We start from the raw sequence: 13,167 nt of genomic DNA, 5'->3' as shown, positions 1-13,167 counted from the left end.
GTTAATTGCCAAAATCAGCGTTAATGGACCGCTGTCCTGCAACAGTGGAGTGTCAGCTATCGGGGACAGTTGACCTCCCGGGTTCCCGGACACTGTCCGTTTGAACAGTGTGCAGCGGGAAAAGCGTAGTAACTGTACGTCCTGGTGCAGGAAGTAACCCCTCACCAGGATGTACAGTTGCGTCGTAGCGCAGCAGGAGGTTAAGGACACGGGCATTTTGAGGACAGAACATTTTTTTTTACCTTTTTGCATGTCCCAGGCTCATAACTTTTTTTATGTTTTGTTCGGCGTAGCTGAATGAGACTTTGTTTTTTGAGGGACGACTTGTAATTTATGTAGGTGCCATTTGTTGGTACATTTACATTATTGTTTAAGTTCTATAAATTTTTATTTGGGCAAAAAATGCAGAAACAAAGCAATTTCAAAGTTTTTATTGATTTATTTTTACAGCATACACCGATCATCATAAATGACGCTATACATTTGTTGTGCAGATTGTTATGGTTGTGGCAATACCAAATATGTATCTATTATTTTATGTTTTGTGACTTATATTTTGTAAAGTTTATTAATTGTAAAAAAATTTGCATTTGTGTGTATTTTTTTCCCATTTGTTTTATTTAACATTATTTTTTTATTACAATAGGGTTTTTTTTTCATTTTTATTTTTTAACGTTAATGTACTGACTTATATCTATATGCCAGTACATTAGCCTGTGTACTGATAGTACACAGGCAGTTGTTTAGGGCATACCTTAGTATACCCAAACAACAGGAAATATGGTCAGACATGGCCATATAAGGTATGTAACTCGATTGCATCATGGGGATCTCCCTCCTCATTTTCCTTTTGAATGCCGTGTTCAGCTGTGATCGCGGCATTCAAGGGGTTAATGGCCGACGAGTTCAGAGGTTTCTCTTATCTCTGCCATTAGAGCGGTGCTCCAGCTGAGTATTACAGCCCCACTCCTGATCACGTTGGCAAACTTGTTGTGCCCGCTCGATTATCATAACGTCTATGCTTGTCATGATGTGGCAACGATCATGACGAGCATAGACGCCATGTGTCGGCAACAGATTTAATAAAATTCTTGTATTTCCCATGAAATAACAACTCTGGAACATCTTTTCTTATAACTCCACATTGTGATGCTCCTCTGTTATTCCTCCTGAAAATAATAAATTGACAACAGGTCCTCTTTAATGGGAGGCACTGTGAATGTCAGGGTATGTTCACACACAGAGTCAAAAACGTCTCAAAATACGGAGCTGTTTTCAAGAGAAAACAGCTTTTGATTTTCAGACGTTTTTTCTGCCACTCGCAATTTTCGCAGCGTTTTTGGAGCTTTTTTCAATAGAGTCTGTCGAAAGTGGCTCCAAAAACGTCCCAAGAAGTGTCCTGCACTTCTTTTTCATGGCCGTTTTTTCGCGTAAAGAAACACAGCAAAAAACGCTCTGTTGGAACAGAACGCCATTTTCCCATTGAAATCAATGGGCAGATGTTTGGAGGCGTTCTGCTATTGATTTTTCGGCCGTTTTTCGTGCGTTTACGGCCCGAAAAACGGCCGAAAATAGGCCGTGTGAACATACCCTCACTGTTATATTTTCAAGTGGCTGGGCACACACTGTCTCCATGAAGTAATTTATCAAATATAGTTAAGTATAACATTATATTATATATAGCATCATTGCTTGGCATAACAGATTTGACCCTCTCCTGGATCTCCTCAAACCTCACCAGCCAAGTATTTAGTGTCTTATACTTGCACACCATTTCGTCTTACCCTCTGTTTGTTGGTGTCCTTCAAGGCTCTTTTCTGGTACCCCTGCTTTTCTCCATCTACACCTTTGGCCTAGGACAACTCATAAAATCCCATGCCTTTCATTATCACTTCTATGACGACACACAAATTTATTTCTCTGGTCCTACTGTTACCGCTCTGATATCCCGAGTCCCAGAGTTTTTATCAGCTATATATTCCGTCTTGTCCGCCCGCATCCTTAAAATCAACATGGAGAAAACGGAACTTACCATCAATCACAGTTAATGGCTCCACACTTTTCCCTGTCTCACAAGTCCGCTGTCTCAGAATAACCCTCAATACCGCCCTGTCTTTAGAACAGCACATCCAAGTCCTTACTCCCTTGAGATGCCTCCAACTAAAATCCTCTCTTGAATATTAATAAATATATATCACATTCTCTGGTCTCTCCTCCCTTCTCCCTTCCAGTCAGTGAGTGCCTTACCCTCTTATAGGGTGCAGCAGGAGACATGTACAGACACCCCCATACCAAGGATAACTGGGAACTGTAATTCTATGATGAGGTCATGGAGGTGGAAGGCCCCGGCAGGGCTCTACCTAGTTCTTTTTGTATATGAAACAACGCACTGAAATAAAATTGCATTGAAGTGAATTGGTATTTTACAAATGGTATTCCCAAGCAAAACTTTTCTTGCAGTTTTTTTGTTAGTTTTATTTTTGCTTACCTGAAAGCGGTTCCCTTTGAAGCAGTTCTGGGAAATAACACCTGTTGGCTTCTTTTCGTCATGAGCGTAGTGCTGCAACATCCAGTAAAATGTGTGCGATTTTTCATCGTTTTCTCAAATTTCAAATACTGTTGTTACAGTGGTTTCGCCTCCAAGAGTCCATAGGGATCGATTGGTCACATTAGCCTTTATCCGAACAATGCCCTTTTAAGAGGCAGTGAATACAGATTGTATACCTGAGGCTCCTCTGCACTTCCCTATTAAAGGGAATGTATCCCCTATATTTTTTTATCATTAAAACCAGATCGTGAAACAAACATTTTTTCTTATCTGTTTTTATTTTTTGACTGTAGATTTTATTATTCTATTTTCTGTACATGATTATGGGGGCAGCCATCTTGCCTGACATGCAGTTAACAGCATATAGAGAAACGATTTACAGCAGCCACATGGACCGTAGGAACCTGTGAAGAGGAGGGGACCCATTGATTTATATGGGAGAGTTTTCTAGACATGTTCTGTGATCTGTGCAGAGGTCATTGTACAGAAAGGGATAGGAGGGAAGCTGTGTTCATCACCTATTATCAATGGTGGATCTTGTGTTATCTGCCTGTGATAATGAAATTACTCCTGAGAAGTGATCGCTACAGAACAGGAAAGATCAGTAATGAGATGACTGCTGAGAAATGAACAGGAACATGAAGGGTCAGTCTATCATGAATGGTGGATCCTGTGATATCTATGGGCCCGTTTACACCGGCCAATTATCGAACAAACGAGCATTCACAGAATGCACGATGAACAAGCAAATGCCGAAAATATTATTGTTGTCGGCAGCACGTCTCCCTGTGTAAACAGGGAGATGTGCTGCTGACATGATAAAAATGTTTGGGGACAAGCGATCGGAGTAACTAGCGCTCGCCCCTATACTAGCTCCTTGTGAGAGGTGCAAACGAGCGCCGATCAACGAGCTGTCTCTTTGATCAGCGCTCGTTGTACCAGCCAAAATGTTCTGGTGTAAAAGGACTTTAAGTATAGGTGTTACCTGTCATTGTAATGCTGCCTGTGATGTTAATGAGATGACTCCTGAGAAGTGATCTCTGCAGGACAAGAACTTTCAGTCTATTGTGGGGCCCAGCTGCCAGTGAAAACTGCAACATTTTTAGGATAATTATTTATACAGATAATGACAAAGAATTTTAAAAAATATATATATATATATTTTTAAATATACTGTATGTTTAACATAAATACTTGATGTAGTGTTATAGGTAAAATCATAAAAATTGGGTTATTAATTGGTCAGTTCATAACCCCTTCTGACCCAGAAAAAGCATTTGCTTTTCCTTAAGAAATGCATATTTTTGACCATCAAAGGATGTCCATTGTCAGGCAAATGTTTAATTGGCCCTTTCCTCACCAAGATGGCAGATGTATTGATTAAGGGTTTTGTCACTAGGGCCTGTATCTAGCATCAGATACAGCACAGCGTGATCTCGCAAGATCACACTGTGCTGTCATTCACAGCGTGATCACGCTGTGCTGTCATTCACAGCGTGATCACGCTGTGCTGTGATTAAGTCCCACAGAAACTTTACCGAAGTGTCGGGATTGTGATTAGACATCGCATCCTGGCTGGAGGTGATGTCTATTCACTCTCAAGACACTTTGGTTAAGTTAATGTGGGAGTATGTGACAGCACAGCGTGATCTCGCAAGATCACACTGTGCTGCGAGTACAACTAAAAATGAATGAAGAGAAGTGTATGACGCTGATTGGTCACTGATTTGAACAAGTGGGCGTTGTAAAGAGAAGTGTATGATGCTGACCAAAGGTAAAAAACGCCCAGTTGTCTATTAAGAAACTAATTAGCATAAATCCAAAATTGTTCATAACTTGCTCAAAAATGATCGTTTTTCAAAATAAAAACCACTGTTCTCTACATTACAGCGCCAATCATATTATGTAGGAGATAGGGCACTTATAATCTGGTGACAGAGCCTCTTTAAAGGAAATATGATCCATCAAGGCAATCCCCATCATAATTGATATTTGAAGCGACCCGCATAGGTAGTTATGATCAGAGAAAATAGCCCTCATCTATATGTCAAATTCACAACCATACACCCAGAGGAACTACCCGGAATTGGGTATTGGCTAAAAACATGGACCTATTAAATTGGTGTTTGATATGCCCTGGTTGGTAAATGTATGCACAGGTGAATGCAGGTAACATTATATTTCTATGGGATTCCTGCAAGAACACATGATCATTTTTGGGTTTCTCAATAGAAATATAAATGAATAAGGGAAAGAGTACACTTCATTAAAATGTCAGGAAAAGAGAGGGTCAGTGTCAGTCGTTGGGGATCCATATCTCGGTTGGAGTGACTGCCCATATTTTCAGCTGTCCCCACAGCCAGGATATCACTGCTGTACATCAGTAAGCTTTTGTTCGGTTTCTTATATCCCTTTTATTTTCATAAACTGTTTGACTGCATTGTAACTGTATGTATATTTTTTTCGTCTTTTGATCTGACTACGATTTTTTGTATTGCACTGCACTATTGTGTATTAAATTTGAAATATTAATAAGTCTCTTCCTTGTAGTCTTACAGGACTTAATATTCTGAAGGTGAAGAACGTTACCGTAGTTAATTTAGAGTATTTTATGTTCCGTTTAGATAACATGTGTTATTGTGACTCACTGGTGCTAAGGGAATATAGAGAGATAGGCCCCTATTGCCTAGATAAGTATAGGTGGAGGTAGCATACTGTGGTATAAAATATTGGGGTGTTGGAAGCCTATGTGAGTGATTTAGCGAAATCATGTCATCTAGAGTATGTGGCCGTGGATTTATGTGGTAAATTAATAAGCTTAGAAGTGTAATTAAACTCAGTGACGTTACCGGAGAGCAGCGATTGTCAGACATGACTTAAATAATAGGTCATTTTTTTTAATGACACATTGCCTTTAAACAAGCTCAATGTATTACACCAGTGCCTGAGCAACAAGGTTTTCCTTTGCGGGGTATTAATGGTGAAGACAATCATTGAAACCCTGACCTCGGTTTAGCCTTAACCCAAATCTTATAGTCATCAAAATGAGTCCACTACATTGTACATGACAAAAAATAACATCCCTGGTGGTCCAGTGGAATTACTGTATTTAGGGATTAATACAACCGAAAAGCACAGCATGGATCTAAAATGGTTCAGATAGAGTAAAAATGCAGCCGTCAGCAAGCATATATTCAATTATGAACCAGATCCTGGGGTGTATACCCATAAAGCATCCTAAAGCATTAGATATGACCGAAAAGAGAAAAGATGCAACAAGACAAGAACATATGAGAAAATAGAAAAGTACTTTAATGAAAATTACACATAAATACACAATAATAAAAAGAATCCATCAACCAACAGGTTAAAAAAGACATGCACGCCATGCACTATACAAAGTAAGTAACGTCTAAGGTAGACAAAGAGTATAATCTGGTAATGAGGGCACGTCGGTACATAAATATAAATAAATACAAAATGACTACAAATGTATACCAGATGAAATGGTCAAAGAAGAAGTACTCAAAGGTGTAAAGATAATACAATAAATGGATAACATCAATATATGGACAAATGTGAACAACATATGATGATAGAGCACGTACCCATTAAACGTCCAGGTGAGTGCACGGCAATGTGTCTGCCCCAACGCGCGTTTCGGCTACCCCCAGACGAAGGCAGTTGCGCCGAAACGCGCGTTGGGGCAGACACATTGCCGTGCACTCACCTGGACGTTTAATGGGTACGTGCTCTATCATCATATGTTGTTCACATTTGTCCATATATTGATGTTATCCATTTATTGTATTATCTTTACACCTTTGAGTACTTCTTCTTTGACCATTTCATCTGGTATACATTTGTAGTCATTTTGTATTTATTTATATTTATGTACCGACGTGCCCTCATTACCAGATTATACTCTTTGTCTACCTTAGACGTTACTTACTTTGTATAGTGCATGGCGTGCATGTCTTTTTTAACCTGTTGGTTGATGGATTCTTTTTATTATTGTGTATTTATGTGTAATTTTCATTAAAGTACTTTTCTATTTTCTCATATGTTCTTGTCTTGTGGCATCTTTTCTCTTTTCGGTCATATGTATTTAGGGATTATTCATTTCCTACGAAAATTCATGAAAAGTAGTCAAGATAAACACTTTTTTATAATCCAGAACAACCAATCAGGTGTCTGATTTTATTTGGTCATTTATACCATTAAAGCATTTACCATTCTGCTCAGTGTACATGTTTTCAGAAATGCTGTAATGTTGTCATACTAGAAGATTTTATATTTTACTCTGCTGAGAACATGGTATATATGTGCGAAAAAAGTCGAGTGTTTCTCTCCAGCTTATTTCCTGTGCCTTGCAGTGTCCCAGGAGCTCTCCACCCCACTGTACAAGAATATTAAAATTACTACTTAGTGACACTGGACAGAATGGGGAACCTGGTTCAAGAAGATGTCCAGCTCCTGGGTAACTACGTAAGTACACGTCCTTTTTGCCATACTTTTGCGCTCTGGCTATAGATACTTTAGCATTTAATACACTGTCACACATCTGATCATTTTCTCCCGCCAAGAACAGGATGGGACTTTTTGCTTTTTCAATAGGAAGTATAAAATCCTGGTCTTCCAGGTCTCCGTATATTTTAAGTAATACTAAGGATCCGGAGGATGTTGTCACAGATTTTTCTAATCGAGGAGGAGCTCCTTTTAGTATGAGTTCACCATAGCTGAAAGTGTGGCTAGTTACAGAAAGTCTTCCATTGATACAGATTGTAGCCACAATTTTGGGCACGAAACATGACAAGGCCAAAGCTATCTCAGCCCCTTTACTGACCCCTACAAGTCCGACTCCAGCTCTTGAAACCTAAAGAAAAAATAGGTCAATGAGAATAAACATAGGAAGTTTTATTGGATCTAGATCAAATTGTCCTATGAATGGCCAGCTTCATAGAACAATATTGTAGCGGCAAAAATGATTAGACTTTATAAAAAAACTTGATATGCAAATTAGCTTACCTTCGGATGATTAATAAGTAAATGAGCAGCTTCTTCAAAATATTTAAGATCAACATGGTCCAGTGTTTTAGGAAGATCATCATAACCATAGTAAGCCAAAGCAAGAGAAGCAATTCCACGACTGGCCAAGAGACTACTTCGAAACTCTATAAGACCTCCGATAGCACCAAAAATATCAATAACCCCTGGGAAAGGACCTTCACCTATGAAGTAAGAAAACGAATTATTCTTATATACAGTGTATCAGTGCAGCATCTAAGAGGCAAGATGTGGTCAGAAGGAGTTTGATAATAAGAAGATATTTTGCTAGAAAGTGTATGTTCTCTTTATTTAGTATGTGAAAAACCTGGAAAAAGGACGGGCTGCTGGAGTGTAAGAGAAAAGTAAAGTTTCACTCCGTCTTTAGGACAGTCCAGGGTTTGAGCTAACTTATGGATCTCAGCTGTGAGGGCTCCTTTAAGAAAGGTGTCATCTACTCACACAGTGCTTCCAGCCTAGAGAAGACGGGCATTGCCAGTCTGTGGAAGTCAAGAGTTCTGGTAAGAACAAATGTTTATTTTGAAGTGCTGGGCAGTAGGCAACCTGATAGCTAGGGATGTGTTTAGTTAGAGGCTGGACGGAATAGAGTTTATTTTTGCGATGTGTTTAAAAACTACTTTGCCCTGTATAAAGATCATAATGCTGATTGCTGCCAGTTTTAAACCTAATTCAAAGGGTTGTAGTGAGAATTTTCTAGTGTGCCAACCATCTTACCCCAGAGATGGTGATCCTGTCAGCTAACTTGCCCCCAAGTTGTCACAACTGATAAACATACAAAATACACTATATGGCCAAAATTATGTGGACTCCCCTCCTATTTTTTGAGTTCTGGTTTTTAAGTCACACCTACTACAAACAAGTGCAAAAAAATCAAGAACACAGCCATGTAATCTCGATACACACACATTTTGTAGTAGTAGGCGTTGTACTAAAGATCTCAGGAACATTGAATGTGGCACTGTTATAGGATGTTGCCTTTGACACAAGTCAGTTGATGACATTTCTGATCTGCCCTGGTCAATTGTAAGTGCTATTATTTCACTGAAAGAAAAAAGGGGGGATACAAACCGACGCAACCATAGGGCATTACCTACATAAGGTGTAAACAGATGATACGGTGATGAATGTGCTCATCTGGTGATGTCGTGCTAGGAGCATGACACCCCTGGAGATGTTGACTTTGAGTTGTAGTTGATTGTCAGGGAGCTACAAGCCCCGGGTTGGAGCCCGAAACCAAATCTTTGGACCGGGTCTTGGTACGATAGTAGAATTTATGAGAGTTAGACCTATGGTAGGTGAACAACTCAAAAAAATCAACCCTTGAAGCGGTGCTGGCCCCTTGGAACGTAATTCACCGATAACCCCTAGTGTCGCATAGTAAAGAGGTTTGGATTGTCTTTATTGGATACAGCCGAAACGCGTCGCCTGTATTCAATAAAGACAATCCAAACCCACACAGTGTCTGCCTCTTTACTATGCGACACTAGGGGTTATAGGTGAATTACGTTCCAAGGGACCAGCACCACTTCAAGGGTTGATTTTTTGAGTTGTTCACCTACCATAGGTCTAACTCTCATAAGTGCTATTATTTGGGAGCATCTGGGAGTAACAACAGCTCAGCCCCAAAGCAGTAGATCATGCGATCTCACAGTTGGACCACCAAAAGCTAATGCGCGTAGAGTGCAGAGATTTCCTATCCTTTCTAGTATCAATCGCTACAAATGGAAGTGACATCAGCACAAGAACTGTGTGTCCAGAGCTTCATGAAATGGGTTTCCATGGCCGAGCAGCTGCACACAAGCCTAAGATCACCATGCACAATGCCAAGTGTCAGCTGAACTGGTGTAAAGCAAGTTGACACTGGAGCAGAAAAAAATGTGTTCTCTGGAGGAATCTAGGTTTGGCAGATGCTACCTACTGAAATGCAGAGTGCCTACTGTAACATTTGGTGGAGGATTGATAATGGTCTGGGGCAGTTTTTCACGGTTTGGTCCCTTATTTCTAGTGAAGGGGAATGTTAATGCTACACGATACAAAGATATTTTACACAATTGTAGTTTCTAACTTTGTGGTCACAGTTTGGGGATGGGCCCTTTCCTGTTCCAGCATGACTATGCCCCTGTGCAAACAGCGAGCTCCATAAAGACATGGGGTGCGGAGCAACTTGAGTGGCTGCACAGAGCCCTGACCACAAACCAATTTAACATTTTTTGGATTAATTGGAACAATAATTTTGAGCCAGACCTTCTCATCCATGATCTCAAAAATGCTCTTTTGGCTTAATGGGCACAAATTCCCACAGACACACTCCAAAATCTTGTGAAAAGCCTTCCCAGAAGAGTGGAGGCTCATATAGGTGTGTTGGCCAGGTGTTCACTTAATTCTGGCCATGAAGAGTATCTCATGAAAATTTGCTGTCTACCACTAAAAGTTTTGCCTTCATCACATCTGCCCTATGAGACAGACAAATTCTTGCTGCTTGTCATGCTTTTGTTGGTCCAGGCAGCAACCATGATGTGTTATGCTCCTCTATATGTACATTCCCATCAATTACTCAAAGGGAGAACAGGTTGTATGCAAGAAGAGAGAGGTCTTACACCATTGCATTTAGTTTTGTAGCTTTACTGTAGTTTAAAAGTAGTTTTTTCAAACCAAGTGTTATGATCTCATTAGTTATAGGAATTTTATTTTATCCATTGAGGAACAAAACTAAATGTATTATTTACCTGGAGGAATGAATAAAGCTCCTCTGATACGGCCTTGTTTGATCTGCAGTCTCTGAACCCCAGGAGACACGTACCATCTTTCGACACATGTAGTGGTAGCCGGAGGTTTTTCAGGTAAGGCATTCAATTCCAAATAACAGTAGAGTTCTAGGTGAACATTGAAGGGACTTCCCATCACATCACGTTTTAGAAGTCTTAGGAAAGGGATAGATGACTTCAAAGCCCAGAAAAGTCCCATTGGACACACTCCATGGAAGTCTCCACCAGTGGCTGGTGAATGCTCCAGGTCAACTTTCCCCTCCATATCGCTGACATAGTAGGCTTTGGAATGAAAAAGCTTCCCTCTCTCATCCTTTAACCAAGCTCTCAAGGTTATTATTTGCTGTGGCTCAAGACCCCAAACTTGGATTTTCACTGCTTCATCTACGAGAGAGATCTCCGGAGAGGCTTTTAGGGTCATCATATCTAAATAGCCAGAAAAGTTTCAACATTGGAAAGAAGTGAAATTGGACTTCAATCAGAGAAGCATTATTTATAAGTATACCATTAAAAATGACACTAGAGGCCCCAATTAGTTTAGATGCTGCTCTTTCTGAATTGGTTAACCACTGTAGACAGTTCACAAACAGATGAGAATCATTTTCAGGATCACAGAATGAATATATTAAACTAGTTAAATCTTTTTTTGTCACACAAAACCATATCAGTACAATTTCCATATTCTTCTTGGTGAACGAGCATTGAGTAGAGAGGAGGACAAACTAAGGATACACATCATCCTGACATCTAATGTTTGCAGATCTACCCATTTGTTGCTTGATGGCCAGATACACAACTGAACCATAATGCACGCAGTCGACTGCGCTATTGATTCCGTCGGAAAAACGGAAACCTGCCGGAACGGTGACAAACGGAACCCATCAGCAATGTTTCCCTCACCATTGATATCAATGGTGATGCAAACGGAAGCTAAGGTTTCCGTTTGACTTTCCTTTGAGGGATTCCACGACTGAAACCTCCGACGGAACCCCTGAACAGAAAGCGAACGCTGATGTGAACCGGCCCTTACTTAAAGGGAATGTATCACCTATAGTTTTTTTGTTTACCTAATCACAACCAGATAGTGAAACAATCTTTTTTCTAATCTACCTTCTATTTTCTGTACATGATTATGGGGGCAGGCATATTACCTGAGCTGCTGTTAACAGCATTTAGAGATATGCTTTACAGCAGCCACATGGACCATAGGAACCTTTGAACAGGAGGGGACCCATTGACTTCTAAGGGAGAGTTTTCTAGGCATGCTCTGTGTCCATCACCTATTGTCAATGGTGGATCCTGTGTTATATGTATATAGGTGTTACCTTTCATTGTAATCCTGCCGGTGATGATAATAAGATGATGCTGAGAAGTGATCTCTACAGAACAGGAAGGGTCAGTCTATTATGAATGGTGGATCCTGTGTTCTCTATATATAGGTGTTACCGGTCAGTGTAATCCTGCCTGTGATGATAATGAGATGACTGCGGAGAAATTATCTCTACAGAACAGGAAGTGTCCGTCTATTATTAATGGCGGATCCTACAGGTGTTACGTGTCAGTGTAATCATGCCTGTGATGATAATGAGATGACTGCTGAGAAGTGATCTCTACAGAACAGGAAGGGTCAGTCTATTATTAATGGCGGATCCTACAGGTGTTACCTGTCAGTGTAATCCTGCCTAGGATGATAATGAGATGACTGCTGAGAAGTGATCTCTACAGAAAAGAAAGGGTCAGTCTATGACAACACTAAGGCCAGGGCGGTGAGATCTGAACATACACGTTCACCTTACAGCTGGTGGACATACCTCGGACAACCAATTCATACTGCAAGTGCCCCATTAACAGATAAAAAAAAAAAGCATGAATAAGTTAATATTAATATTTTCTAGTATAGAGGATAATTATGGGGATGTCTGTGATGAGAGAACCTCGTTAACTCAGGCATCAGATGTATCCTGTTTAGTTTTTCTTGAGGAACCCCCTTGGTGCACTAAGTGTCATTGGTGAATATTAAAACACGATCAATGCTGTATTCTTTAAGGTTGTTTTTGTATGACTACATGTAGATATAAACATAATAATTTTATTATTAAGTTTTGTAGTTACTACTAGGAAAATACAAAAAGCAGATTAAGTTGGGTATTCTCAGCTGGTGGAGCATGTCCCTTGGTGCAAGGGGAAAGGCAACAAGCCACTGAGCCTTGGCCAGTTAGCTATAGGGCTAAATGGCCAACTAAATCTAAATCTTTGCCCTGGTGAAGGAAAGCCTAGCTACGACTATGAGGGTTGTTGTGAGACACAGGGTAATCAACAATGCAGTAGAAGGATGCCAAAACTATAGACAAACTTACCTGAGGTCAAACATAAGCGATGAGCAGCAAACCAGACGAGAAACAGGAGAGTCACAAGCTAAAGTGCAGTTTTACAATCCGGGATAGACACTAAGCAAACAAGATATCAGGATTTAAATAGTTAAATAGCACGCACTTCATCTTGATTGGTTAAGTACACTTTACATTAGAAATAAAAAAATCAGTCGTGATCGCTGCTCCCTCCAGAGGTAGAACAAAGTAGTGTCAAGACAGAAGGGACCACCAGTCCTCTCTCGTGTTGTACCCATCCTATGGAACTCTGTGCCTCGTTCCATAAGACTCTCTCATAGCTTTAAAATAAATGTGCTCTTTTAAACACCATTTTTTTTATTTTATTTTTTATCTAAATAGGTTAAAATTCAGTGCTCATTAATTTATTTATATATCTTTTTAGAGGTTACATAGGTTA

The 13,167-nt window shown here is 40.0% G+C and overlaps 1 protein-coding gene across 1 annotated transcript; it reads right to left on the bottom strand.

Moving 5' to 3' along the window:
- Window positions 1-6,779: 6,779 nt before the first annotated feature.
- Window positions 6,780-10,804, bottom strand: LOC142747287 (acyl-coenzyme A amino acid N-acyltransferase 2-like). The gene is made up of 3 exons (XM_075854971.1): window positions 10,342-10,804; window positions 7,577-7,779; window positions 6,780-7,424 (listed from the first exon to the last, which is right to left on the bottom strand). Exons 1-3 carry the CDS (start codon window positions 10,802-10,804, stop codon window positions 6,840-6,842), a joined length of 1,251 nt encoding a protein of 416 aa, XP_075711086.1. The 3' UTR covers window positions 6,780-6,839.
- Window positions 10,805-13,167: the final 2,363 nt, after the last annotated feature.

This window comes from Rhinoderma darwinii, chromosome 1 (assembly GCF_050947455.1).
Source record: "Rhinoderma darwinii isolate aRhiDar2 chromosome 1, aRhiDar2.hap1, whole genome shotgun sequence".
NCBI lineage: Eukaryota > Metazoa > Chordata > Amphibia > Anura > Rhinodermatidae > Rhinoderma > Rhinoderma darwinii.
Note: the sequence above shows the minus strand (reverse complement) of the source record. Positions and strands in the feature narration are given on the sequence as shown.